Source organism: Hemiscyllium ocellatum, chromosome 1, assembly GCF_020745735.1.
Source record: "Hemiscyllium ocellatum isolate sHemOce1 chromosome 1, sHemOce1.pat.X.cur, whole genome shotgun sequence".
NCBI lineage: Eukaryota > Metazoa > Chordata > Chondrichthyes > Orectolobiformes > Hemiscylliidae > Hemiscyllium > Hemiscyllium ocellatum.
This window is the reverse complement of record NC_083401.1, coordinates 97,343,165-97,366,591: the sequence shown is the minus strand read 5'-3', so window position 1 is coordinate 97,366,591 and position 23,427 is coordinate 97,343,165. Positions and strand designations below refer to the sequence as shown.

The following is a 23,427-nucleotide window of genomic DNA, read 5'->3' as shown; positions in this document are numbered from 1 at the left end:
GTGTGCAGTTGAAAAAACATACTGCTAGTTATTTGAGTGGGCCTGTTTCTACAAAACATGCATGACTGATTTCCCAAACTATAAATTTCACAACAGGGATTATGGGGTGCTACTGGTGAACAGTTCCAACTGATCTTGAATGAAAGCTTTTGTTGATTCAATGTTTTTAATACTTGAGAAAATGCCTGTTGATGTGAAGTATTAGCCACAAACAAAATGGTGGTTTTGATAAGTTAGTCAACACTGAAGTAAAATGTTTGTTTTTATGAGGAATTTGTTCTTGCAATTTCACTACATTGGCTGTATTATATGTTTATTTTGTATCAATGAGAGTGTGTTTTTATAGTTAGATATGATATTGTGTGACATATTATACTGGTAACTTTATTTTCTGTCCTGATGTCTCTTGGTTAATGCACCTGCGAAAAGGTAAGTTGGCTTGAAAAGGGAAGGGCAAAGGATGTTGGGTAGGACATAATTTGGTTTATGAACTACGAAGTGCAAGGGACAAGACTGAAGCATACTGTATATGAGGGACCATGATATATAGGCATTGATTGGCATAGGGTTAAAAAGCGAGATGAATGGCAACCTTTGTTGATTATTGCAAAAACCCATCTGGTTCACTAATGTACTTCAGTGAAGATAATCTGTCATCCTTGCCCAATCTGGTCTACGTATGACCTCAGACCAACGTAGTTGACACTTAACTGCCCTCTGAAATGAGAGCCAATCAGTAAAAAGACAATTCAGTGTGGGCAACAAATGGTAGCCTATCCAAGTGATGATCATATCCCTTATAGGAATAGAGTAAATTCTGTGTGATAGGGCATAAGAGATGGGTACAGGGACATCAGTTGACATTGATGAAGATATATATGACAGATCAAGGGGATGGGCATATGGTGGCACAAAATTATAAGGAGCTGAAGGGATGGCTGCAGGAACATAGGTTGGCACAGAGAACAAAGGGGGTGTTTTCTGTTTTCATCGTTACTTTTTAACCTTTGCATGCAATGCCTCCTCGTCCTTAAGCCAGCTTTTCATCCAGCCCACCTTGGGAACAAGGCAGCCTCTTAGTCTTATCCCAGTTGCACAATCCAATCTGCCTGCTCAGAACAAAAATCCAAAGTGTTCAGCCATATTTAAATTTTGGTATCATGGAACCAGGATTTCTCCCACCTCAACAAAAGGGAATGAAAATCAGGACCATTATTAGTGTAAGAGTGTTTGCAAAGGTGGTGGTGGAGAGTTGTTTTTCAGACTGGAGCCTATAACCAGTGGAGTGCCACAAGGATCGGTGCTGGGTCCACCACTTTTCATTATTTATATAGATGATTTGGATATTAACATAGCCAGTATAGTTAGTAAGTTTGCAGAAGACACCAAAATTGGAGATGTAGTGGACAGCAAAGAGGGTTACCTCACATTACAACAGGATCTTGGTCAGATCAACCAATAGGCTGAGGAGTGGCAGGTGGAGTTTAATTTGGATAAAAGCAAGATGCTGCACTTTGGGAAAGCAAATCTTAGCAGGAATTATACACTTAATGGTAAGGTCATAGGAAGTGTGGCTGAACAAAGAGACCTTGGAGTACAGGTTCATAGCTCCTTGAAAGTGGAGTCGCAGGTTAATGGGATAGTGAAGAAGGTGTTTGGTATGCTTTCCTTTATGGTCAGAGTATTGAGTACAAGGGTTGGGAGGTCATATTGCGTCTGTACAGGACATTGATTAGGCCAATGTTGGAATATTTTGCGCAGTTCTGGTCTCCTTCCTATCGGAAAGATGTTGTGAAACTTGAACGGGTTGAGAAAAGATTTACAAGGATGTTCCAGGGTTGGAGGATTTGAGCTACAGGGAGAGGCTGGGCTGTTTTCCCTGGCACATCAGAGGCTGAGAGGTGACCTTATAGAGGTTTATAAAATCATGAGGAACGTGGATAGGATAAATAGACAAAGTCTTTTCCTTGGGTGATGGAGTCCTAAACCAGAGGGCATAGTTTTAGGGTGAGAGGGGAAAGATATAAAAGAGACCTAAGGGGCAACTTTTTTGTGCAGAGTGTGGTATGTGTATGGAATGAGCTGCCAGAGCATTGGTGAAGGCTGGTACAATTGCAACATTTAAAAGGCATCTGGATAGGTGTATAAATAGAAAGTTCTTAGAGCGATATGGGCCAAGGGTTGGCAAATGGGACTAGATTAGATATTAGATTCCATGCAGTGTGGAAACAGGCCCTTGCCCAACATGTCCACACTGACCCTCCGAAGGGAAACCCACCCACACCCATTCCTCTACCCTATATTTACCCCTGACTAATGCACCTAACGCTATGGGCAACTTAGCATGGCCAGTTCACCTGACCTGCACATCTTTTGGATTGTTGGGATATCTGGTCGGCATGGACGAGTTGGACTGAAGGGTCTGTTTCTGTGCTGTACATCTCTATGAAACTGTGGATTCAGAGTTGTACAAATTAATAAAAAAAACTTTTTCCTTTTGCAGAGGTCTGATTTTGATTGCCATGGCACTCGGTGTGATGTTATCCTTTTGGCCTTCTGTGGTTAACAGCGTTGCTTTTTGGCTAATAGGTATGGGATTCACAGAGCTTGATAATAATATTTTGTACAATTACAAAAACATGGATATTTTCCCCCCTCATGCTGTCTTCCTCTGTTAAAGACTCATGTTGGTGTGTCGATGTATGTTACGTAAGTTAACAACTGTTCATGTGGGCTAATCAGTAATTCATCAGGTGGTGGTAGTGATGGTCTCTAGTTGTCAATTCTCGACCTGGAAAATACGTGAACTCTTTTATAATTGCCTCCAGCTGATGTTGATTAAATCAGTATAGGTAAGAGATTAAAACTGAGACATGTGAACAACAAATAAAAGTAAGTCCGTCTGCCCTTCAATCCTGCTCTGCTATTCAATGAGATAATGGCTGATCTGATTTTAATTATATCTCCACATTTCTACATGTCTTGATAATCTTTCATCCCTTTAATAACTAACAATCTTAGCTACTTCTACCTTAAACGCATTTAAAATATCCACTACTTTAAGCAAGGGAATTCCAAAGACTCTCATTGCTCTTCGAGGATCCCTCATCTCTGTCTTAATTGGACAGTTCTTACTTTTAAAGTATGACCCCTTCAGTTGTACAGCTTATTTCTGGTAAATAGCATTAGAAATCCACTCTCATTAACTTGTATTTCTCTGCAATCTATTTGATCAAATCCATTTTAATTCACTATAAATGGTAATGAGCAGGAAACAACAAGAGAGATTTTGTTGCCAAAACCTTTAATGCTGGTAGAACTGACAAAGCATGGACTAAAAAATAAGATAAAGATTTCTAGCTCCTTATTTCATTCCTGTAGCATACATGATTTCAGACTAGGTTTTCTGCCAGGAATATTTTCTGATAGCTTCACAAGGCTACAAAACTTTATTCAAATCAGGATATAACGAGGAACTCCAGAATTTCCATTTTTCCCAACTCATTCCCACTCAGTGCTAAGCTTGACCATCCAATATGTACATTAAAAACCAGTGCGGTTCTCTTGCTTCTCAGGCATTAATCCATTAAAGTTGCATTATCATTTATAACCCCTGCCATCATTGAAAGAGTTAGAGTTTGCTTTCAGTCACTCCCTATCACAGAGTCACATGCAAGAGGATGAAGAACAAAGGCAGATAAGATGGCATCAAAGCCAGATGCCCTGTGATGAAAGTTCTACCACCAACCAACAAGCTCAGGCCCAAATCTGGAACTCAGAACAGATTTGCTTATGTAAGTTCAAATTGATAAGTTGGATGGTGGTCGAGTTTTCAATCTGGTGCAAGGTTATCTATTCAAATGCACAACATCAAAGTGATATAGCCTTTAGTGCTTAAGACACCTCAACTTTAATGCTGCGGACTCCTTCCAGACTAATAAAGGGAATGTCTGCAGTTAATAACTGCTGTAGCATCATTGGCAACCAAACATTGCAACCCATTGTAAGTTACACTATCATTTCCTTTCACAAACATGTTAATCAGAATATGGCAGAAAGCCCACAAGTCAGGAAGATGGTAATGTGGTGAGAAGAAGATGTAATAAAGGACAGTTTTAAAAAGAATTAAATATCAATCCATAGTTTCTGTTTTCCCAACTCTTTCCCACTCAGTCCTAAGCTTGGTAATTCATAATTAGAAAAAACAGTCTATACAGTTTAAGTGTGGAATTCTCCATCACTAAATATTTTGGAAAGAACATCTATAAAATTGTTTGTAAAGACAATTAGTTGCTTTAAAAATAGATGTATTAAAGGGTACGGAGAGTGAGATCAGAGTTAAAATCAGGTGTTTGAGAAAAAGCAATGGCACAGAATGCCCAAATTTCCTGGTTCTGTACTCCTTTCCTTTCATCCTTCCTTACATATATACCATTTGTCCTTGTGTGGTTGAGTGACAGCCATATATTCCACCTTCCATATAATTTGAAGGAAAAATCTGGAATATGTCGTGCACTTCCCATCTGTCATAAGACCACATTGTTGAGTAGATTCAACACTGGATCGGCTGCAACAATTCAGCTTTCAACAAACTATGGCAATGACTGTTTGACAATAGAGATCATTTTAAGTCAATAAAAGTCCAAATATACAGAGCAGTTGTCATCACCACATTCCTGTACTGCAATGACACATAAAAGATCTTGAGAAATTCTGCCCCAACCTCTAATTCGAAGGAAGGACCATAAAATAAATTTGTTCTTTTTGAAATCAGCTTCACAAGCGTTTGTCTAATAATCACCTTTGATGGATTGTCATTATGTCCAAATGGCTACAAAGCAACTCCCCCCCCCCCCCCCCCCCCCAGGTCCTGTTTTCTCAACATGAAGGTTGACAGTGAGGAGGCAGGCCTTAGGTTACAGGAGAATATAAATGGAATGGTCAGATGGGCAGATCAGCAGTACATGTAATTTAACCCTGATAATACTTGTTGTCATTTATATACACGATTTGGATGTGAATAAAGGAAGTATGGTTAGTAAGTTTGTAGATGACACCAAAATTAGTGGTGTAGTGGACAGAGTATAATGGGACCTTGATCCAATGAACCGAGAAGTGGCAGCTACAGTTAGAAAAATGTGGAGTGCTGTATTTTGGTCAGGCAAATCAGGGCAGGATGAATAAACTTAATGGTAAGGTCCTGGGGAGTGTTGCCAAACAAAGAGGCTGTGAAGTGCAGGTTTGTAATCTGAATATGGAGTCAAATAGTGAAGAAGGCATTTGTACATTTGCCTTTATTGGTCAATGCATTAAGTATAGGAGTTGGGAGGTCATGTTGTGGCTATATAAGACATTGGTTAGGCCACTTTTGGAATATTGAGTTCAATTATGGTCTTCCAGATATAGGAATGATATTATGAAACTTGGGAGCATTCAGAAAAGATTTACAAACATGTTGCCAGGGTTGGAGGGTTTAAGCCAAAGGGAGAGGCTGAATAGGCTAGGGCTATTTTCCCTGGAGCATCGGAGGTCAAGGGGTGACCTTATAGAAGTTTATAATGTCATGAGGGGCATGGATAGGGTGAACAGCCAAGCCCTGGTAGTGGTGTCCAGAATTAGAGGGCATGGGTTTAAGGTGAAAGGAAAGATATAACAGGGACCCAAGGGGCAACTTTTCCATACACAGAGAGTGGTCATAAAAAGAGCAAGCTCCCAGAGGAAGTGGTGGAAGCTGGTACAGTTACAACATCTAAAAGACAACTCTAGGAAACATAAATAGGAAGGATTTAGAGGGATATGGGCTAAATGCTGGCAAATGGAACTAGATTAATTTCGGATATTTGGTTGGCATGGACGAGTTAGACCCAAAGGTCTGTTTCCATGCTGTACATCTCTGTTACTCTTAAGTGGGAGGTGGAAGAAGTAACAAGACAAGGGAGTACTCAGTCAATTGTAAGCCAAAGGAAGCTCAGAGGAACAGAGAGATCATGGGATACTTGTTCACACGGGTAATTAATAAGGCATCCACAATGTTTGACTTTATCAGTTGAAACATAGTTTATAAGAGGAGGAAAGTCATGTTGAAGCTGTACATAACTTTGGTTCACCCATAGTACTGGTCACCATACTATATGAAAAGTGTGATAGCACAGGAGGGGGTGATGAGGAGATTCATAAGGATGTTGCCTAGGTTCGAGTTTTTCAGGTTTGAAGGAAGTCTGTTGAGCTCAGGTTATTTTTGGGGCAGAAATAGTTGAGGCAGGGCCTGATAGAGGCGCGTAAGTTAATTATAGACAGGAAGAAAGGTCACTGGTTGTGAAACGTTAACTCTGCTTTCTCTTCACAGATGCTGCCGGACCTGCTTAGTTCTTCTCGCAATTTCTGTTTTTGTTTCAGATTTCCGACATTCACGGTTGTTCAAAGCTCAGCAAGTCTGGCAGCATCAGTGGAGAGAAATCAGACTTTTCTTCATTCTGAGGAAGGCTCACAGGACGCAAAATATTAACTTTGATTTCTCTCCATAGATGCTACCAGACCTGCTGAGCTTTTCCAGTATCTTCTGTTTTTGTTTGATTTCCAGTATCCACAGTTCTTTGTTTTATTTTAGTCCATAGAAAGTAGCTGTTCATGTTAGTTGAAGGGTCGAGAACAAGGGGACACACTTTTAAAGTGAAAGGCAGGAAGTTTAGAGGGAATTTGAGGAAAAGGTTTTTCACCCAGAGGGCTGTGAAGGTTTGGAGCACCCTGCCTGGAAGGATAGTTGAAGTGGGTAACCTCGTAACTTGTAAAAAGTATTTGGATGAACACTTGAAGTGACATAGCAAGCAAGGGTATGGGTCTAGTATGGGACTAGTATAGGTTGTTGTGAATTTTTGGCAGTACAGACTCAATAGGCTGAACTACCACTTCTGTACTTCATGATTGTATGACACTCAAATGACCAGCGGAGAACGAAGTAAACAATTCAAAGTCAGTCTGAAATTGAAGCCTAGCAGTGTTCATATTGTCTCAGCTTCGTACCAATCATTGAAAGTGTGAAACTGTCACTTTCCAACTCTTTAATGCTTAGGCAGATAGGTGGGAGAGAAGAAAAGATAAGCAAATTCTGCAGTCCATCGCCAACTCTTTAATGGAATACCCTAACTGAAGTGCTTAAATATTTCCAAGTTGAGAATTGACCTGTTCAATCGTGAATAGATTCACAGTAAAAACACACGACACTGGGTAGACATTATCTTTGAATCGAGGGACAATCAATGAATGGAATGAAACCCATTGCAGTTCCTGTGCCTTTCTCTCTGTTCACATGTGATCATGAAGTCAGATGGATGTTGTTGTTGGCTATCTGTACCAATGGGAATCCTATTACCATACTGAAGTCACTTGTACACTAATTCTACTTTCTTCTGTTTATAGAAAAAATGAGTTATCTTGCTTTTTCTTGCAGACAGAGACTCTCATCAGTCCCTGGTTGCAACTATGAATATACAATTGGAAATTCTTTTCTATGTTTTGCACCTGGAAGAATCAGATCATGTAAAAGTTTAGAGCCAAGGTGATTCTGATGTCTACTGGCAATGCTGTCCCCTCCCGACTGCCAGGTGTTAAGTCCAGTTTTCTGAGGTGGCACAATTCTGTGACCATGTCTTTGGTGAAACCCAGTGGTGTAGTTGTTGCTGCTGGTTGAAGTGAAGGTAGGTGAAGTGCTCCCTCAAAACGCATAATGGGTTATGCTTACTGTGAGAGCTGTCCTCCTCCCTCTATGCAAAGCATTCCCCTCTTTCCAGAGTTTCACGTCAGCTACATCTGATCCATTTGTCTATCATGTTGCAGTCCCAGAGGCATAATAGGTCAAAAATGTCCTGTCTTTTCATATATGACGGTGCAACAAAATTCTGTAAAGCCAATAACACATCACATCACTATTCAGGAAATAACCCAAATTATGAATAACTTAAAAACAGAAGTAAATCAAAAGCTCCTCACCTTCATGTACCTTAAATGTTACTGGGGTCTTCAGCTGTGAATGATTAGCACAAGTGTATAAGTTTCGAAACGTGCCTCAAAACAGTTGGAAAAATCTTAATTTGTGTTGCTGATGTCAAGAATGTTTGATCGGAGAAGGTTCAGAAAGATTTACCAGAATGTTGTCAGGAATGGAAGGTTTGACTTATAAAAATAGGCTAGATAGGCTTGGGACTTCTCACTAGAACATAAGAGATTTGGGGGGTGACTTTTATAGAGGTTTACAAAATAACGAGGGATATAAATAAGGTGAATAGCACGGTTCTTTTTCCCTAAGGTTCAAAACTAGGGACATATTTTAAGGTAAGAGGAGAAAGATTTCAAAAGGACATGAGAGGCAATTGTTTTTACACTAAGTGGTTTGTGTGTGGAATGAACTGTCAGGGGAAGTGATGGAATAGGGTCCAGTTAGAACGTTTAAAAGACATTTAGATAAGTATATGATAAGGAAAGGTTTGGATTAATATGAACAAAGCTCAGGCAAGTGGGATTAGTTTAGTTTGGGAACATGAAATTTATATACACACACACAACTGTATAGAATGGGGACATCAAATAAATTTCTGTATTGTTAATAGATTTCTTTCCTATTGTTACAGGAGTTGCATCAGCAATTGGTATCTTTTACCTTCGAAGGGAAGGAGCATTCGCTGCAGGAACTGTCTTGGCTGTTTATACTATGGCTCTTTGGCCTCACTTGATCAACTGCCTCATCAACTCAGGATATCCAGGGAAGGCCTTAGGCACAGCAATGTTGGTGTACATGCTGGAGATGTTTGGTATAGTCTGGTGTACAGCTTATAATTTTGTTCCTGGAGGTTCCATTACTCGAGAACAGACCATGGCGGTTTTAGGTATGTGGTGTAAAATAGAATAAGTTTTACATTAACAATTTGTTAGAAGCATATTCTTCTAATTTTGAAAACAATGTCAAGAAAAACCTGCAAACAATTTTTTATATTAATGTCAGTGGTTTAAATTAACAACCTATCATCTCTCTGGTTTCAGTAGAGAGTAATAATTGGTTCACAAATTTAGCAAATCTTTACATTTTATTTACAGTGCTGTCCACTTATACTCAATAATGTACTTTACTGTGGGCTAAAGCAAAAACTTATTCACACATTTAAAACCGAAACTTTTTTTTGGTGTGTATCATCATGAAGATTTTTGTTGGATTTAATAGTATATTGTTTTCCTGTTTGAAATGATAACAATCTGTGTGAAAATTTGCAGCTTTCAGAATATCACCGTTTCTGTGTTAGTGCAAATTAATCAATCCATATTTTGATTAAATGAGATTGATGATTTAGTTTTGAATTAGTGGCTGGGTTTATTCTGAGGACTTGTGCCATAATGTACACAAGTATCAGAAATGCCTTACTAGCAGCTAAAGTTTAGGCACAAGCATTTGACATCACTGTACAAAATACCTGTGTCACTCTGCTAATTTTATACTGGTTGTAAATAAACCTCTGTTTTCACTATTGTCTTGGTACATATCCCTGGTGAATCTATGAAGTTTGTCAGTTGTGTGATTTGGCATATTGCAAAAACTTACAATCCTCACTGAACCAAAGTAGTATTCTTCAAATGTGCATTTTTTTTGGCTAAGTGCAAGTTGCATCGACTTCGTCGGAGGGACACTTCCTGTGAGGCAGAGCAAATTTTCTTGCCAAATCTTAACAAATCCACCACATTAATTGCTATATCACATCCCATTTCTGCCCTAACTTAACATGCACCGCTCTAATAACAACTTGGCATTCAATGCTTGGAATTGACCAATATCCCTCGAACAGGCATCATCTTTAAAAGGCCACTGTACACTTGGAAAGACAGTGCGGTTGGTCAGAGGGTGGATGGCCTGTCACCTTGCAGGCAGGTTCTTGGAGCTCAAGCTGGATGGCATAGTGGAGAGCATGATTTCCTATTTCCATCAGACCTGCAATGCAGGCCACAACACCAGAGCATGACAGCCTGATCTGAGATACTCACCCAGATTAAAGCAGTCAGAGCCACCTGGAAGAATGCTCCAGTGTTGTGGTCTTCACTGCACCAGTGTGAGGACTGTTATCTTCTCTTTGATATTTTGCACTCACTCTATTTCTACTACTGTATCCGCCTCCCAGCAAGGCTCACGCTCTACCACTCTCATTCCCAGCTCAATTACTTTTAGAATAGAATATCTGTCTTGTCACATATATTCAATGTAAAATACAGTGAGAAATGTGTGCCATTGCAGATTAACTTTGAATAAAATTTTTAAGAAGTTAACTTAAAGAGAGTCCAACTTCTCCTCGCTCTGCTACAGCATGTCGCTACCAGAATCCCGCCAGGTTTTCCAGGCCATGCTGCCAAATGTCCTGCTCCGGGCTTCCCAGCATATGCCATGCCCCCAAGAGTGTCCTGCTCCAAGCTTCCCAGTTTAACGCCATGCCCCCAAGAGTGTCCTGCTCCAGGCTTCCCAGCTTCTGCCATGCCACTGCCAGGACCCACTCCATGCCGAAGCAAGCGTCCCGTTCCAGGTTTCACAGGCTGGCTGACCAACTCTGTAGTGACGCTTTGGAGTCCATTGAGACGCCTCCAGCATTCTGGTAAGTTCTCAGGTAGGTTTGAGAAATAAGAAGGAAAAAGAAGAAGAAAAAAATGCAAGTGAAGAGGACAAGCCCGGCACACGAGCCCTTAGGTTGCCTACTCTGCCGCCGCCATCTTGGCCAAGGTGGTCCATTCTAACCCCTGACACTACTAACCCTGCATACCCTCTACCCTTCTACTCCTTCACTCAGCACTCCTTCCCACCTGTACTAACAGTAATACAGTCTTTTCTGCTATTATGTGTGTTTTGTCAACGCGAATTGGCTAAACACGATTGATGAATAGATGAATGCTGTTTGCAAAGTGCAAACTTTTCAGTAAGTATTTTGGCTATTACACGATTCTGCCCCTAATACTTTAAATGTCTCCGCGTGCAGAGTAATAAAATGTTTATGCCAGAGTGTCTGTGTCGATGTCACATGTTCAGTTGACTGGCATTCTTTGTTGTGAAGTGCTTTTTGAGAGATACTCCGTAATTTTGGTTCTTTGATTGTGCAAATTTTGCTGTGTTACCCATAAATATTGGAGGACAATATTTATGGAGGAGAATGTTTCTCAGAAGCATCCTGGTGATAAAATTGCCAGTTGTGAACATAAAAGAAAAGCCATAGCACTTGAAGGGAAGCGAGATGTTACTGTATTATTTCATTATTGGATTTGAATTTAACATTTATTTAAACTGTGCTATCCTTTGTGTTAGGCTAACTACTATATTTATTTCAATTTTGAGTAAATTTTTGGTGGTCTGCCCCAACCCTATTTTTTCCAAAAGCCCTGTTATTTTTACAGTCAGTTCAGCTGTAACATGATAGTCCTATTCTTGGCAAGCCCTTTATGTAAAAAAAATTGCGTAATAGCATCACCATTTAAATTAATGGGGCCGGAATGATGTTATAACCCATACACGCTTTAAAGGTTGGTGCTTTAGAAACAGTATCCTCAATTTGTCAACCATGTTATAGCAAATTTGCGTTAATGAAATGTGCATTTTTGCAGGATGACTGGTATTGCGCTATTTTCTAAATAGCATTATAGCAGAAAGACTGTTTCTATGCCACCCATCTTTGTCACTTCTCCCTCATTCTACGAGGAAAAGTGCCCTCAGGGCAGAAAGAGTCAAGGCAGGTATTGTCCTGAAGGTCGTTCAGCTACTCACCCTTTTATGAGGAGAATATCGTAACTCTGACTGCCCTGAACAGGTCCTGGACTGGCATCGGAGGCTGCTTTGACTTAATGCGTCATGACACCTGAGCGAAGGAGATTCACTTTTGGCCTGTTTTAGATTAGATTAGATTCACTACAGTGTGGAATCAGGCACTTTGGCCCAACAAGTCCACACAGACCCTTCAAAGAATAACCCACCCAGTCCCATTCCCTACTAATGCACCGATTACTATGGGCAATTTAGCATAGCCAATTCACCTGACCTGCACAGGCGCACCCAGAGGAAACCCACGCAGACACGGGGAGAACATGCAAACTCCATGCAGACAGATGCCTGAGGCTGGAATCGAACCTGGGTCCCTGCACTGCGAGGCAGTAGTGCTAACCACTGAGCCCCTGTGCCACCCTTGACAACCCTGACAAGCATTCTGCCTTTGTGTTTGAGCTAAATGAACAGCCAGACTGAGGCTGGTATATCTAACTGAGGCAACAAAGCGCCAAAGGGCTATGCATCAAAAGGCAGGGATGTTGTAGGCTCAGAATGAGTGAGTGCTATGACAGGAATCAAAGAACCTGGAAATGCAGCTTGACTGTGTGCTTCCCTCAGCGCAGTGTCCTTGCAACAGCATTATAAAGTGCAACCTCAGGTGCAGCATTAAAGTGTAGAAGCATCCTGTAAATTGATCAGATGTGTCCTGAGGATACTTCGAGACGGGAACATTTCAGATGTCAGTATCTGTGAATGTGGGGTGTATGTGGCCAGTACCCATGGAGCATGCCCTGAGATGTTGTTATTTAGTGTCCAAGATGAGGTCATTTGGAGCAAGGGGCAATCTTAACCAAGTAGGAGATAGTGAGGTGTGCAGATGCTGGAGATCAGAGTCGAGATTGTGTTGCTGGAAAAGTGCAGCAGGTCAGGCAGCATCCAAGGAGCAGGAGAATCAACATTTCGGATCAGAGCCCTTCATCAGGAAGGCTGATGAAGGGCTTTGGCCTGAAACGTCGATTCTCCCAATCTCAATCAAGTGCCAAGTACCAACTATGGTTTCCATGTTGCATTTTCCTGATGTCTAGTTTGTTGACAAGTTTGAAGTAATAAGGAAATAAATATTCTAGAAATAAGGCAGACAATTTGTCCACAAACAGCATTGGGATAAATAGCCAAAAAATGTATAGTAGTAATGCTGGCCAAAGGTGAAATTCTAGCCAAAGAAACTTTTCTTCAAATAGTGACATCAGATCTTTTACATTCTTTGAGACAGCAGGTATGGCTTTGTGTTCCTAAGGCTTTGGAGAATTATTTGAATCCATGATCCTCAGAACAGTTCAGATTGATTGGGGTGGAGATACAGGCTTCTATGATTAGTATATTGGCATTTCAAAGGAAATGTATGTCATAATTACTTTGGTTTGGGCTGTATGGTAAAAATCTATGGGACTTTGGAGTGTGAGAACCAGAGTTTTGAGGCAGGTACTTCAAATTAGGAAATTTTCTGGCTTGCACAGCCACCTCGAGAATGGCAATTTTGCTCTGGGATAGGGGTTGTGGGTGTGGGATCGAATTGGGCCTATTGCTCCAAATAGTAATCAGAGGTAGCCATGGAAGCCACCAAGTCATGAGGCAGTCTGTTTAGTAGCCCCATCTAGGTTCTCTGGGGTGTCAGTCAATCAGACATTTAAAGTATCAATAACAAATGCTATTAACACTTGACAAATCTTTATCGTGCATAAACAATGATTGAGCCAATGACAAAATAGGCTGCTGAAAAGAGATTGTATCATTGCAGGCTTTCATTTCATTTGAATTATTTCTATAGATGCCACTGGCCCTCTACAAACGGTATACTGGATAAATAGTCAAGGATTTGCCTTGAGTTGGTATGGAGGGTATGAAGAACCAGTGAGGGAGAATAAGAAACACGAGATGTAATAGGAGTATGCACGTTATGAAATTATCCTTCAGAATTACCCAAAATATTTGGCAAGGTTAATGCAAACTCTCTGTCACTAGAGCGGACACACGGAACACATATAAGCTACATCCAGGCAGTTCATGATTTGAGGGACTGTGAACCATGAGACTTTCAGAAGCTGCCCTGATTGTTGCACAGAAAACAACTGTGTAGTGGAGCCAGCCGTAGAAACCAATAATATAACATTTTCAGTCTTTAAAATTTCAGTTGACCTATTGCGACATTTTTTTGGGTGGAACACATTCCACATTCTGTCTAAATTGTTTGGGGTCATTCCATCAGGGAGCATGGCCTTTACTTTGGAAAATTTTAATTGCAAGCTCAACTTTTCCAAATTTGTTGATCTTTGAAAGATGGCTGGGCGAGTGGGGTGTTCATGGTGGTTACTTACAGTTTGTCGTCTGATTACAGAGATATTTTTATGTTAATTCCTGTTGAAGTAATTTGTGATATTTTGTTATGTCATAATTTAATTCACAAAAGCAGCTACTCAAGACAGCTTCTAAAAGTGAGCATTAACCACTTAGAGAATATTATGTCATATTTAGATGGAAAAGGCATGAGAATGTTACAGAATTTTGTGTTTAGTTTGTCATTTATTCAAGGGGAAACATTTCATGAAAATGGTTGACAATTTATTTTTGTTTGTGCACACAGTTTGTTTCTTATAACTTTGAATTATAATATTCTACCAAAGAAAAATGGCATCCAGCCTCATGACTTCATAATTTTCTCTTGTCACAAATAAAATAAAATGTCAAATAGATCTTGCATGAAGATATTATCTTGTTTATGTGGGAAGCAGGAACAATGTAAATGATATCAACTGGATGCAACATTTGAATTTCCCAGAGTGTAACAATGATTCTTTAGAATGTTTTTCAGAGGGATGTCACGTTGCCCTTTGAGATAAACTTTTCCATTTTAATTTCTGCCTGTTGTGGAATCTGCATGGTCTGTATTCCATCTCCTAAAATGGACAATGCATTTCTCTTTCTCCAGCTACATTAAAGACTGCCCTAAAATACTGCAGGTTTTACATAGCTTGCACTTCGAAGTTGCATTCGTGTCTGCTCTATTGACAGACTTTAGTTTAAGCATGCCAGTTAATTTCATGATTTGGAGATGCCGGTGTTAATTTCAGTTTAGGTTAATGCAGGTGAGAGTCAAGGCTCATTGTTGCAATCCAGATATGTGTGCACTCAAATTAATTAGATCTCCCTGGTAACATTTCACACAGACACTGAACTTGGTACATAGGCAATATTTTCCTTTCTTGGTCCCACTCTACCTGCACTTCAGCACCATGATCCACTGGGGAAATTTATTATGTGGTACAATACTGAGTCAACAGGTAGAAAATGCAGACTTGGTTCCTGTCTGTGCTGAGCTAACCAACTTCAGCTGGGTAGAAGTAGGACACTACATTTAACTGAGGCTTGGGATAGGAATGTGTGACATACATTTCTGTCCCCATTCTTTATTGATATCTGTGACTCCTGTCGGGCTGTACCATATATAGATCAGGGTTAGTTGGGTTTGGTCAGGTCATCTGCTTATAGAGGTAAGACTCATACGTACAGAATATTCGTCACTTGACCGAGCTATTGGAATTCTTGATATACTCTGGTACAAAAAAAACAATTGGAGCATTTTTTTCAGCAAAAGGAAATAAAATTGCAGGTCAAAAATAAATATTATCTATATGTAAATTATTGCTTTACAGCCTCCATAAATGATTATTTAATGATGTGGAGGTGCCAGTGTTGGACTGAGGGGAATAAGGTCATAAGTCATACTATACCAGGTTATAGTCCAACAGCTTTCACAAGCTTTCAGCACGCTGCTCCTTCATCAGGTAAAGCTCCGAAAGATTGTGATTTCAAATAAACCTATTGGACTATAACCTGGTGTTGTGTGACAATAATTCAATGAACGAAGCTACTGTCTTTGTGCCTATAGGCCTCTAAATATCTATTTACGCTTTTCAAATTTGTCTACATTCTTTATCTATGATACATTTTATTGGAACAAATTTTATTTCATCATAAAATTTTAATTCAATATAAGACCATCTATTTATTTATCCTGTTTTTAATTTCACCTACTCCTGTCAAATGTCAGAAATACTTCTGGATCTTAATTCTTTGTAAGCTTTGTCAAACAATAACTTTGATTATCCCTTTACTGTTACAACTAATCAATGTCTTGCTCTGTTACAATTTTTATTTCAACAGATTGGCTATATGTTTGAAAATACTTGAGGAAGAAGTTGTAAATCAAATAATGATGAACATTTAATTTTCACTCTAATGTTCAGAAATGTTTAATTGATGTCACATGACAATTCCTGTAATTTATCTGCTTTTTTTTATTTAAAAACTACATTTTAACAGTGATAGAATGTTTATGAATCAACTTCTCAATTTCTACTTTCCCCTCATTTTCCAGCTGTGCTCATGCATTTGATTGGATTGGGATTATTCTTTGGCGAACAGTCCAAATGTTTCCCAACAGAAACTGTTTACGTCATTCTTTTCAAAATCTTGGCAAAGTATGTCAAACTATGTAAGTAGAATAATATTGTTACATTGTGGAAATATAATTGCCTTATCACTTGACTGACATTTGTGTATGTAAATAATTCTGTTAATGACCCATATCAATGGGAGATGTATATAATGGGAGACCTAAAATTCTACTTTTGATGAATTGAATTGAAAAGATCTGCACAATAGAACTTTGAGAAATATCAAAATTAATATTCCTTGAATAATCTGAGAGATGTTACACCTGACTTAAACTGTTTAATAATTTTTAAAGAATTATCAAATATATTTTACAGTAAATCTTTTAAAAATGCATGACTGAAATATGGATTACATTGTGTAATGCTGTTTTTTAAATGCAAAATCATACCTTACAAGCAATGTTCCAGACTCTCCCATCACTGTCCATTGGGTTTTCCCAGCCCACCAAAAGGACAGACTACTAGAGGTGGGAGCACAGTGGTGTATACAGTTGAGAGGGAGTTCTGTGGGAGTCCTCAACATTGAGTGTGCTTCTGGAACTGATGAACTCTCATGGCATCACTTTAAACCTGGGCAAGGAAGTCTAATGCTGATTGCAACCGCCGTCCCTCAGCTGATGGATCAACTTTCCTCCATCTCAAATGCCAGCTGGTGGGTGCATGGAATGAACACTGGGTGGGTGATTTCAATGTTTATTACCATGAAATGCTGGTAGTACCACGACTGATTGTGCTGGCAGTATTAGAAAGGGCATAGTTGCTAGACCTGATCTGCTTCAGGTGGTGAGAAACCAACAAATGGAAATTCATACTTGATCCTCAATCTCATTATATCTGTAGTAGATGGAGTGACTACCACACAATCATCGTGAAAACAAAGTCCAACCTTCATATGGAGGATACCCTCCATTATAGGTAGTGCTACCACTGCGCTGAATAGGAAGTTTTGAAGAGATATAGAAATTCAAGATTGATAGCCAAGTGGCACAGTGGCACAACATCAATAATAGTATTGTATATGACCGTATTCTGTGACCTCATGACTTGATATATCCCTCAATCTACCATTACCACTGAGTCAGGGACTCAGTCCTGAATTGTTGAAAAGGCATGATAACTAAACAGCTCACTGGAGGAGGAGGGTTCACAAACATTCACAAACATCCAGTGATGAGGGTGTTCAGCACATCAGCGTAAATGATAAAACTGAAGTGTCTGCAAAACTCTCCATCCAAATGGGCTGAGTGGATGATACACCATGGCTCTGTCCTGAGGTTCGCAGCATTATTGGCACCTGTTTTCAGCTAATTAAATTCATTTCACGTGATATCAAGAAATGGCTGAAGGTATTGGATACTGCAAAGGCTCTGGGTCTTGACAACATCCCAGCAATAGGTTATGCTACAACCAGGAAAGCCGTTAAAATACAGATACAAACCTGACATCTACTGGAAATGCGGAGAATTGCTAGATATTATTATCTCAGTTTATATTATTTCTGCACAAGTCAGGTTGCAGACTGACGAAAAACCGAAAGAACTGTAGATGCTGTAAGTCAGAAACAAAAACATAAGTTGCTGGAAAAGCTCGGCAGGTCTGGCAGCATGTGCGCAGAGAAATCAGAGTTAATATTTCAGGTCTGGTAACCCTTCCTCGGTTCTGCCATCAGGACAGCTCTCACTTTCTCAAAGGGCCTCTGCTGTTCTTCATGTTCAGTATAATCCACACTGTCAACCAATGCTTTTTCTCTACCCTATCGTATATCAAAGAGCGTAAGTACGCCAAACTCTCTCTCACTTACCTCCAGACCTAGACCTCTTTGACCAGCCCAGATTCTATCCCCAAACTCCTCCTGGATTCACCGGATGCCATTAACCATGCGGATTCTCCAGCCGCCTCCACTGCCGAAGACAATGACGTCACTTCTGCAGAGGCTGCCGCCACTTCTGCTGATGTCATGGACCATGCCGCTCCCGCAGCCTCCTCTGACAAACACGCTTCTTCTGCTGATGTTGCTGCCTCCAGGACCGTCAACGAGCACACTGCCTCTGCTGACGCTGCCAACCACGCTGCCCCCCTGACCACCACTGACTCTGTTGTTTCCGTAGCCGACATCGCTTCTGGGACCATCACCGAGCGTATCACTCCACTGCTACCCCTGCCAACTTCATCGCTCCCGCAACTGCATCTGACAACATTGCTTCTGCTGCTGCCGATCGTGTGGCCGCTGACATCACCTGATCACATGATCATTCCCATACACATACCAACCCCCACTCCCAGCTCCAGCTGAACACTAGGTTCCAGCCCCAAGTCCTGCTGGATATTTACTATCCCTCCCAGACCTCCCTCTCACTGAGGATGAACGGTCAGTCCTCAGCAAAGGATGTATCTTCATTTCACTACGCTCATATGTCAATGAATATTGCACAAGTCAGCTCAGGACCACTTCATTAAATCAAACCAAAACAAAATGTGACAAGTCAAACTTCAGTCTGCAATCTGAAACAAAAACAGAAGTTGCTGGAAAAGCTCAACATGTCTGGCAGGTCCTGATAAAAGGTTCCATCCTGAAATGTTGATTACTCTACTCCTCTGATGTTGTTTGACCAGCTCCACTCTTTATCCACTTTAATGAAATGATCTCCTGCTGCAATGTAGGCCTGCAATGCTGATGGTTTAAGAATATTAAAACAAAATTTATTCTCAAAAGAAAATATAAAACAGAATAAACCAAACTATCCACATTTGATTCAAATTCAAAGATTTTTGAATACAGAGGAAAAGTATAATCCCTTCAATACCAAAGCCACCTTTTTATAAGCTGAAAAGAAAAACGAACAGTTTTTGTATAGTATCCAAAGCACAAATCTGGCACTGTACCCAAAAACACTTCTTGTGGAACATGCAAAAACACCCCAGTGTCCCTAGCTCTAACACCTCAATAGATTAAGTTACTGTGGCTATAACTTGTAGATTTGAACTGCAGCTAACTTCTTTCTGGAGCTACTCCGGCACTAATTCATACAGGCTGAAATATACTTAGCTACACAACCTTTTCAGCTTTTATCTCAGCACTTTAGGTCTGAGACTAGCTCTTTATTGAAGCTAACCTAGTCTCATTATATGCACCACTTTTCACTATTCAAGCATCTTCATTGAGGGACTTCATAGAACTCAATGTCAAAGTAAAGCTAAACTTTCTGTCTAAACTGTGGGGGTTTCCCATGGGCTTAAAAATTCCTTTCCTGATCTTCTAAACTGGAATAAAAGTAAAATGCTGCAGATGCTGGAAATCTGAAACAAACACAGAATGATGGAAAAAAGTAATAGGTCTAGCAGCATTTAGAGTCATAGAGTCACAGAGATGTACAGCATGGAAACAATTCCTGGCGTGACTTTTCAATGTTCTGCCCACAAGTCCATACAGTCATGATTACAGGTCATAACTCTGGACCACCTATGCCCATACTGAACTCTACTTCCAACATGTAATTTTTAAAAAGAACTGATACCTCCAAAACGACTGAAGATGCAGATTCAGACGAAGTATTTAGTTACGCCATTCAGTGCTATCTCCACATTGATGTAACTCTTTTAACATGTACAAATTGTTTCCTACCCTTCAGTCAGCTTTTTATCTATTCTGAATCTTCACAACTTCTAACTTAGCTGAAAAGCCTGTGAAAGTTGAGCAACACCATGTTGAGGTTTTTTACAGTCAGCTCTATTATAATGTGTCTTTTGTTCACGCAAATTGGCTGGAACATACTGATGAATTCGGGGTACTGTTACTAAAACGCAAACTTGTAAAACGCTTATTGGCTATAACGTGTTTAGATTGCCAATATTTTAAGTGTTATTTTTATCACATGATTTTTGGATAGCGTGGGGTTGCACAGGAACGGAGCAATTGTGTTATAGAAGAAAGGACAGCATTACATTTCACTTGGCTGTCATAGAAGTGTACAGCACGGAAACAGACCCTTCGGTCCAACTTGTCCATACCAACCAGATACACGAACCTAATCTAATCCCATTTACCAGCACTTGGCCCACATCTCTCTCCAACCTTGCTATTCATATACCCATCCAGATGTCTTTTAAATGCTGTAGTTGTATCAGCTTCCATCACTTCCTCTGGCAGCTCATTCTATTCATGTACCACCCTCTGTGTGAAAACGTTGCCCCTTAGGTCTCTTTTATATCTTTCCCCTCTCACCCTAAACCTGTGCTCTCTAGTTCTGAACTCCCCAACCCCAGGAAAAAAGACTTTGTCTATTTATCCTATCCATGTCCCTCATGATTTTATAAACCTCTATGAGGTCACCCCTCAGCATCCGACATTTGTTCAGCAACACTCCCCAGGACCTTACCACTCCAGGGAAAACAGCCCCAGCCTATTCAGCCTCCCCCTACAGCTCAACTCCTCCAACTCTGGCAACATTCTTGTAAATATTTTCTGAATCTATAATACAATCCCAATAAGGTGATCGTCCGTTTCGTATTTCTCAGTTCCACCCAAATAACCTCCCTGGCTGTATTCCCAGGAATATCCTCCCTATGTATAGCAGTAACGCTATCCCTTACCAAAAATGCCACACACCCCTCTTTTCTTGCCCCCCTTTCTATTCTTCCTGTAGCATTTGTATCCTGGAACATTGTGCTGCCAGTCCTGAGCCCCATTTATGATATCCCAGTCCCATGTTCCTAACCATGCCCTGAATTCATCTGCCTTCCCTGTTAGGCCTCTTGCGTTGAAGAAAATGCAGTTTAACTTATCAGTCCTACTGTGTTCTCTCCTTTGTTCCTGCCTACCCTGACTGTTTGACTTGCTCCTTTTCCCAAATGTACAGTCTCAGATTGATCTCTTTCTTCACTATTCCCTTGAGTTCCCTCCTGCCCCCGACTAGTTTAAATCCTCTTGAGCAGCTCTAGCAAATCTCCCTGCCAGTATATTCATCCCCTTCCAATTTAGGTCCAATCTGTTCTGTTTGTTCAGGTCACTTCTACCCAGAAGAGATTCCAATGATCCAAAAATGTGAACCCTTCTCCTCTGCACCAGCTCCTCAGCCAGACATTAATTTCATCTGTTCTATCTCCTGTTCCTACCCTTACTAGCTCGTAGCATCGGGCGTAATCCAGATATTACTACTCTTGAGGACCTCCTTTTAAATTCCTGCCTTACTTTCTACATTCTCCCTTCAGAATCTCATCCTTTTCTATCCTATGTCATTAGTTCCAATGTATATAGTGACCTCCTGCTGGTTCCTCTCCCCTTTGAGAACATTCTGTACCCTCTCTGAGACACCTTGATCCTGGCACCAGGGAGGCAACACACCATTCTGATTTTTCACTGCTGGCTGCAGAAACGTCTGTCTGTGCCACTGACTAGAGTGTCCCCTGTCACAATCGATCGCTTGGAACCTGACGTACCCCTCATTACATTCAATACCAGAACCTTGGCTGTTCGTGCTACATTCCCTGACAGTCCATCACCCTCTACGTTTTCCAAAACAGCATATTGTTTGAGATGGGGATAGCCACTGAAGACTCCTGCACCACCTGCCTATCCCTCCTACCTTTCCTGGAGTTAACCCATCTACCTGACGGTATCTGCGGCTTCTATGACCATGCTGTCTCATTTTTCAATTCACTTTTCTATTACTTCTGGGGTACCAGTGCTTCAAAAGTCATCCACATCAGTCCCAGTGATAACACTTAGTAGTGTACTGTGAATTACAGAATGCCAAAATGAATGAAAACTACTTGCAATCTCGTTTAATGATTATTCAACAGAAGGCAGGGAATTCATGGGGTGGCGTCAAGAACATTCATGAGGCAGGGTGATTTTTTTTCCATTTGATTATTATTAAATCGTTATAATTTTACCCCTGATAATTAGTTCCATGTGTTTGAAGTAATAATAAGAGGTCAGAGTTTTTCCGTCTTTTTATCACTTCTTTTGAATGTGCTCATTACATTGGCCTGTTCTCGACCTCTTCCTACCTCACAGTGAACTCTGTTTCTCTCATTATAATTGTCAGTGATTTACAAATCTCTTCCAACATACTGGAATAAACACATTCTATCCAAGGATAAGGTTGGAAATTAATGCATAATAAGATTATATGATCCGATTGCATTCTTGTTAGAAAATTTATTGTAAAAATTCACAATTATGTACTGTACTGACTACTTGAATGTCTGAATCTTGTATACTTAATGTCACTTTCAAAGTGTCTGTACCTTTTATAGCATTTTGTTTGATGTTCATAATTGTTCAAATGAAAACTCATTTTTAATCTGAAACATTTTTTCTTTCAAATTATGCATTGTTCCTACTTAGTGCTTTGGCTATTTGTCGGTTTGGGTCTTTTAGGAATAGGACATCGATTCACGTTGTATCAGAAGAAATTACAGAATCTGGTGAGCATCCTCATCTTTATTCTTACTTTCATTTTACAAAGTCTGTGAATGTATATTATTTTAATCAGAAGTTTTACAAGAACACGCAACTGATCTGGAAATAGAAACCAAAACCACTTATGGGCATTGCCCCAATTTAATGCAATTACATAAAATGTACAGCGCAGTATCATCTCTTTCAGCCCATCCAATTAGTTTTGATATTTTTGCACCATGAAAGTCTCCTATCTTTCTTCCTCATTTAATTTTATCAGTGTAACTCTGGAATCCCATCTTTCTTATATAATTACACTTTGGTATTTAGGATAAAGTTATTTGTCTTAGCCATTCCCTTCAGTAGCAAGCTCCATATTCTATGCTGTTCCTAGGTAAAGATGTTTATTTTGAATTGCCTGCATAAATTCTTGGTGAATCTGGTATATGATGTAGTCTAGTTATTTTGTTTCACCTTAGTGGAAATATTCTGTGATTACATTCGCAAACCATTTCATATTTTAGAGGCTTGTATTAGATCACCATTCAGCCTTTTCTTTATAAGAGAGCTGGATACCAACTCAACTGCCTTGCGTCTTTGTTCTTCACTGGCATTGCTATTGCAGAACTTCCCCACGAACAAAATCTTGGGGATTACCATTGAGTGGAAATTGAACTGAACTAGTCATACACATGCAGCAGCTACAAGAACAGGTCAGAAGCTAGGAATCCTGC

At 40.1% G+C, this 23,427-nt stretch overlaps 1 protein-coding gene across 2 annotated transcripts in view; it reads left to right on the top strand.

Annotated features, from left to right (window-relative positions):
- Window positions 1-23,427, top strand: part of LOC132819390 (PGAP2-interacting protein-like) — a 116,030-nt gene that overhangs the window by 54,972 nt on the left and 37,631 nt on the right. For both annotated transcript variants that reach the window (XM_060830884.1, XM_060830876.1), the window contains 4 exons: window positions 2,504-2,589; window positions 8,625-8,879; window positions 16,212-16,328; window positions 22,640-22,719. In XM_060830884.1, coding sequence (XP_060686867.1) covers window positions 2,504-2,589; window positions 8,625-8,879; window positions 16,212-16,328; window positions 22,640-22,719 — 538 coding nt within the window. The remainder of the gene's footprint in view (window positions 1-2,503; window positions 2,590-8,624; window positions 8,880-16,211; window positions 16,329-22,639; window positions 22,720-23,427) is intronic.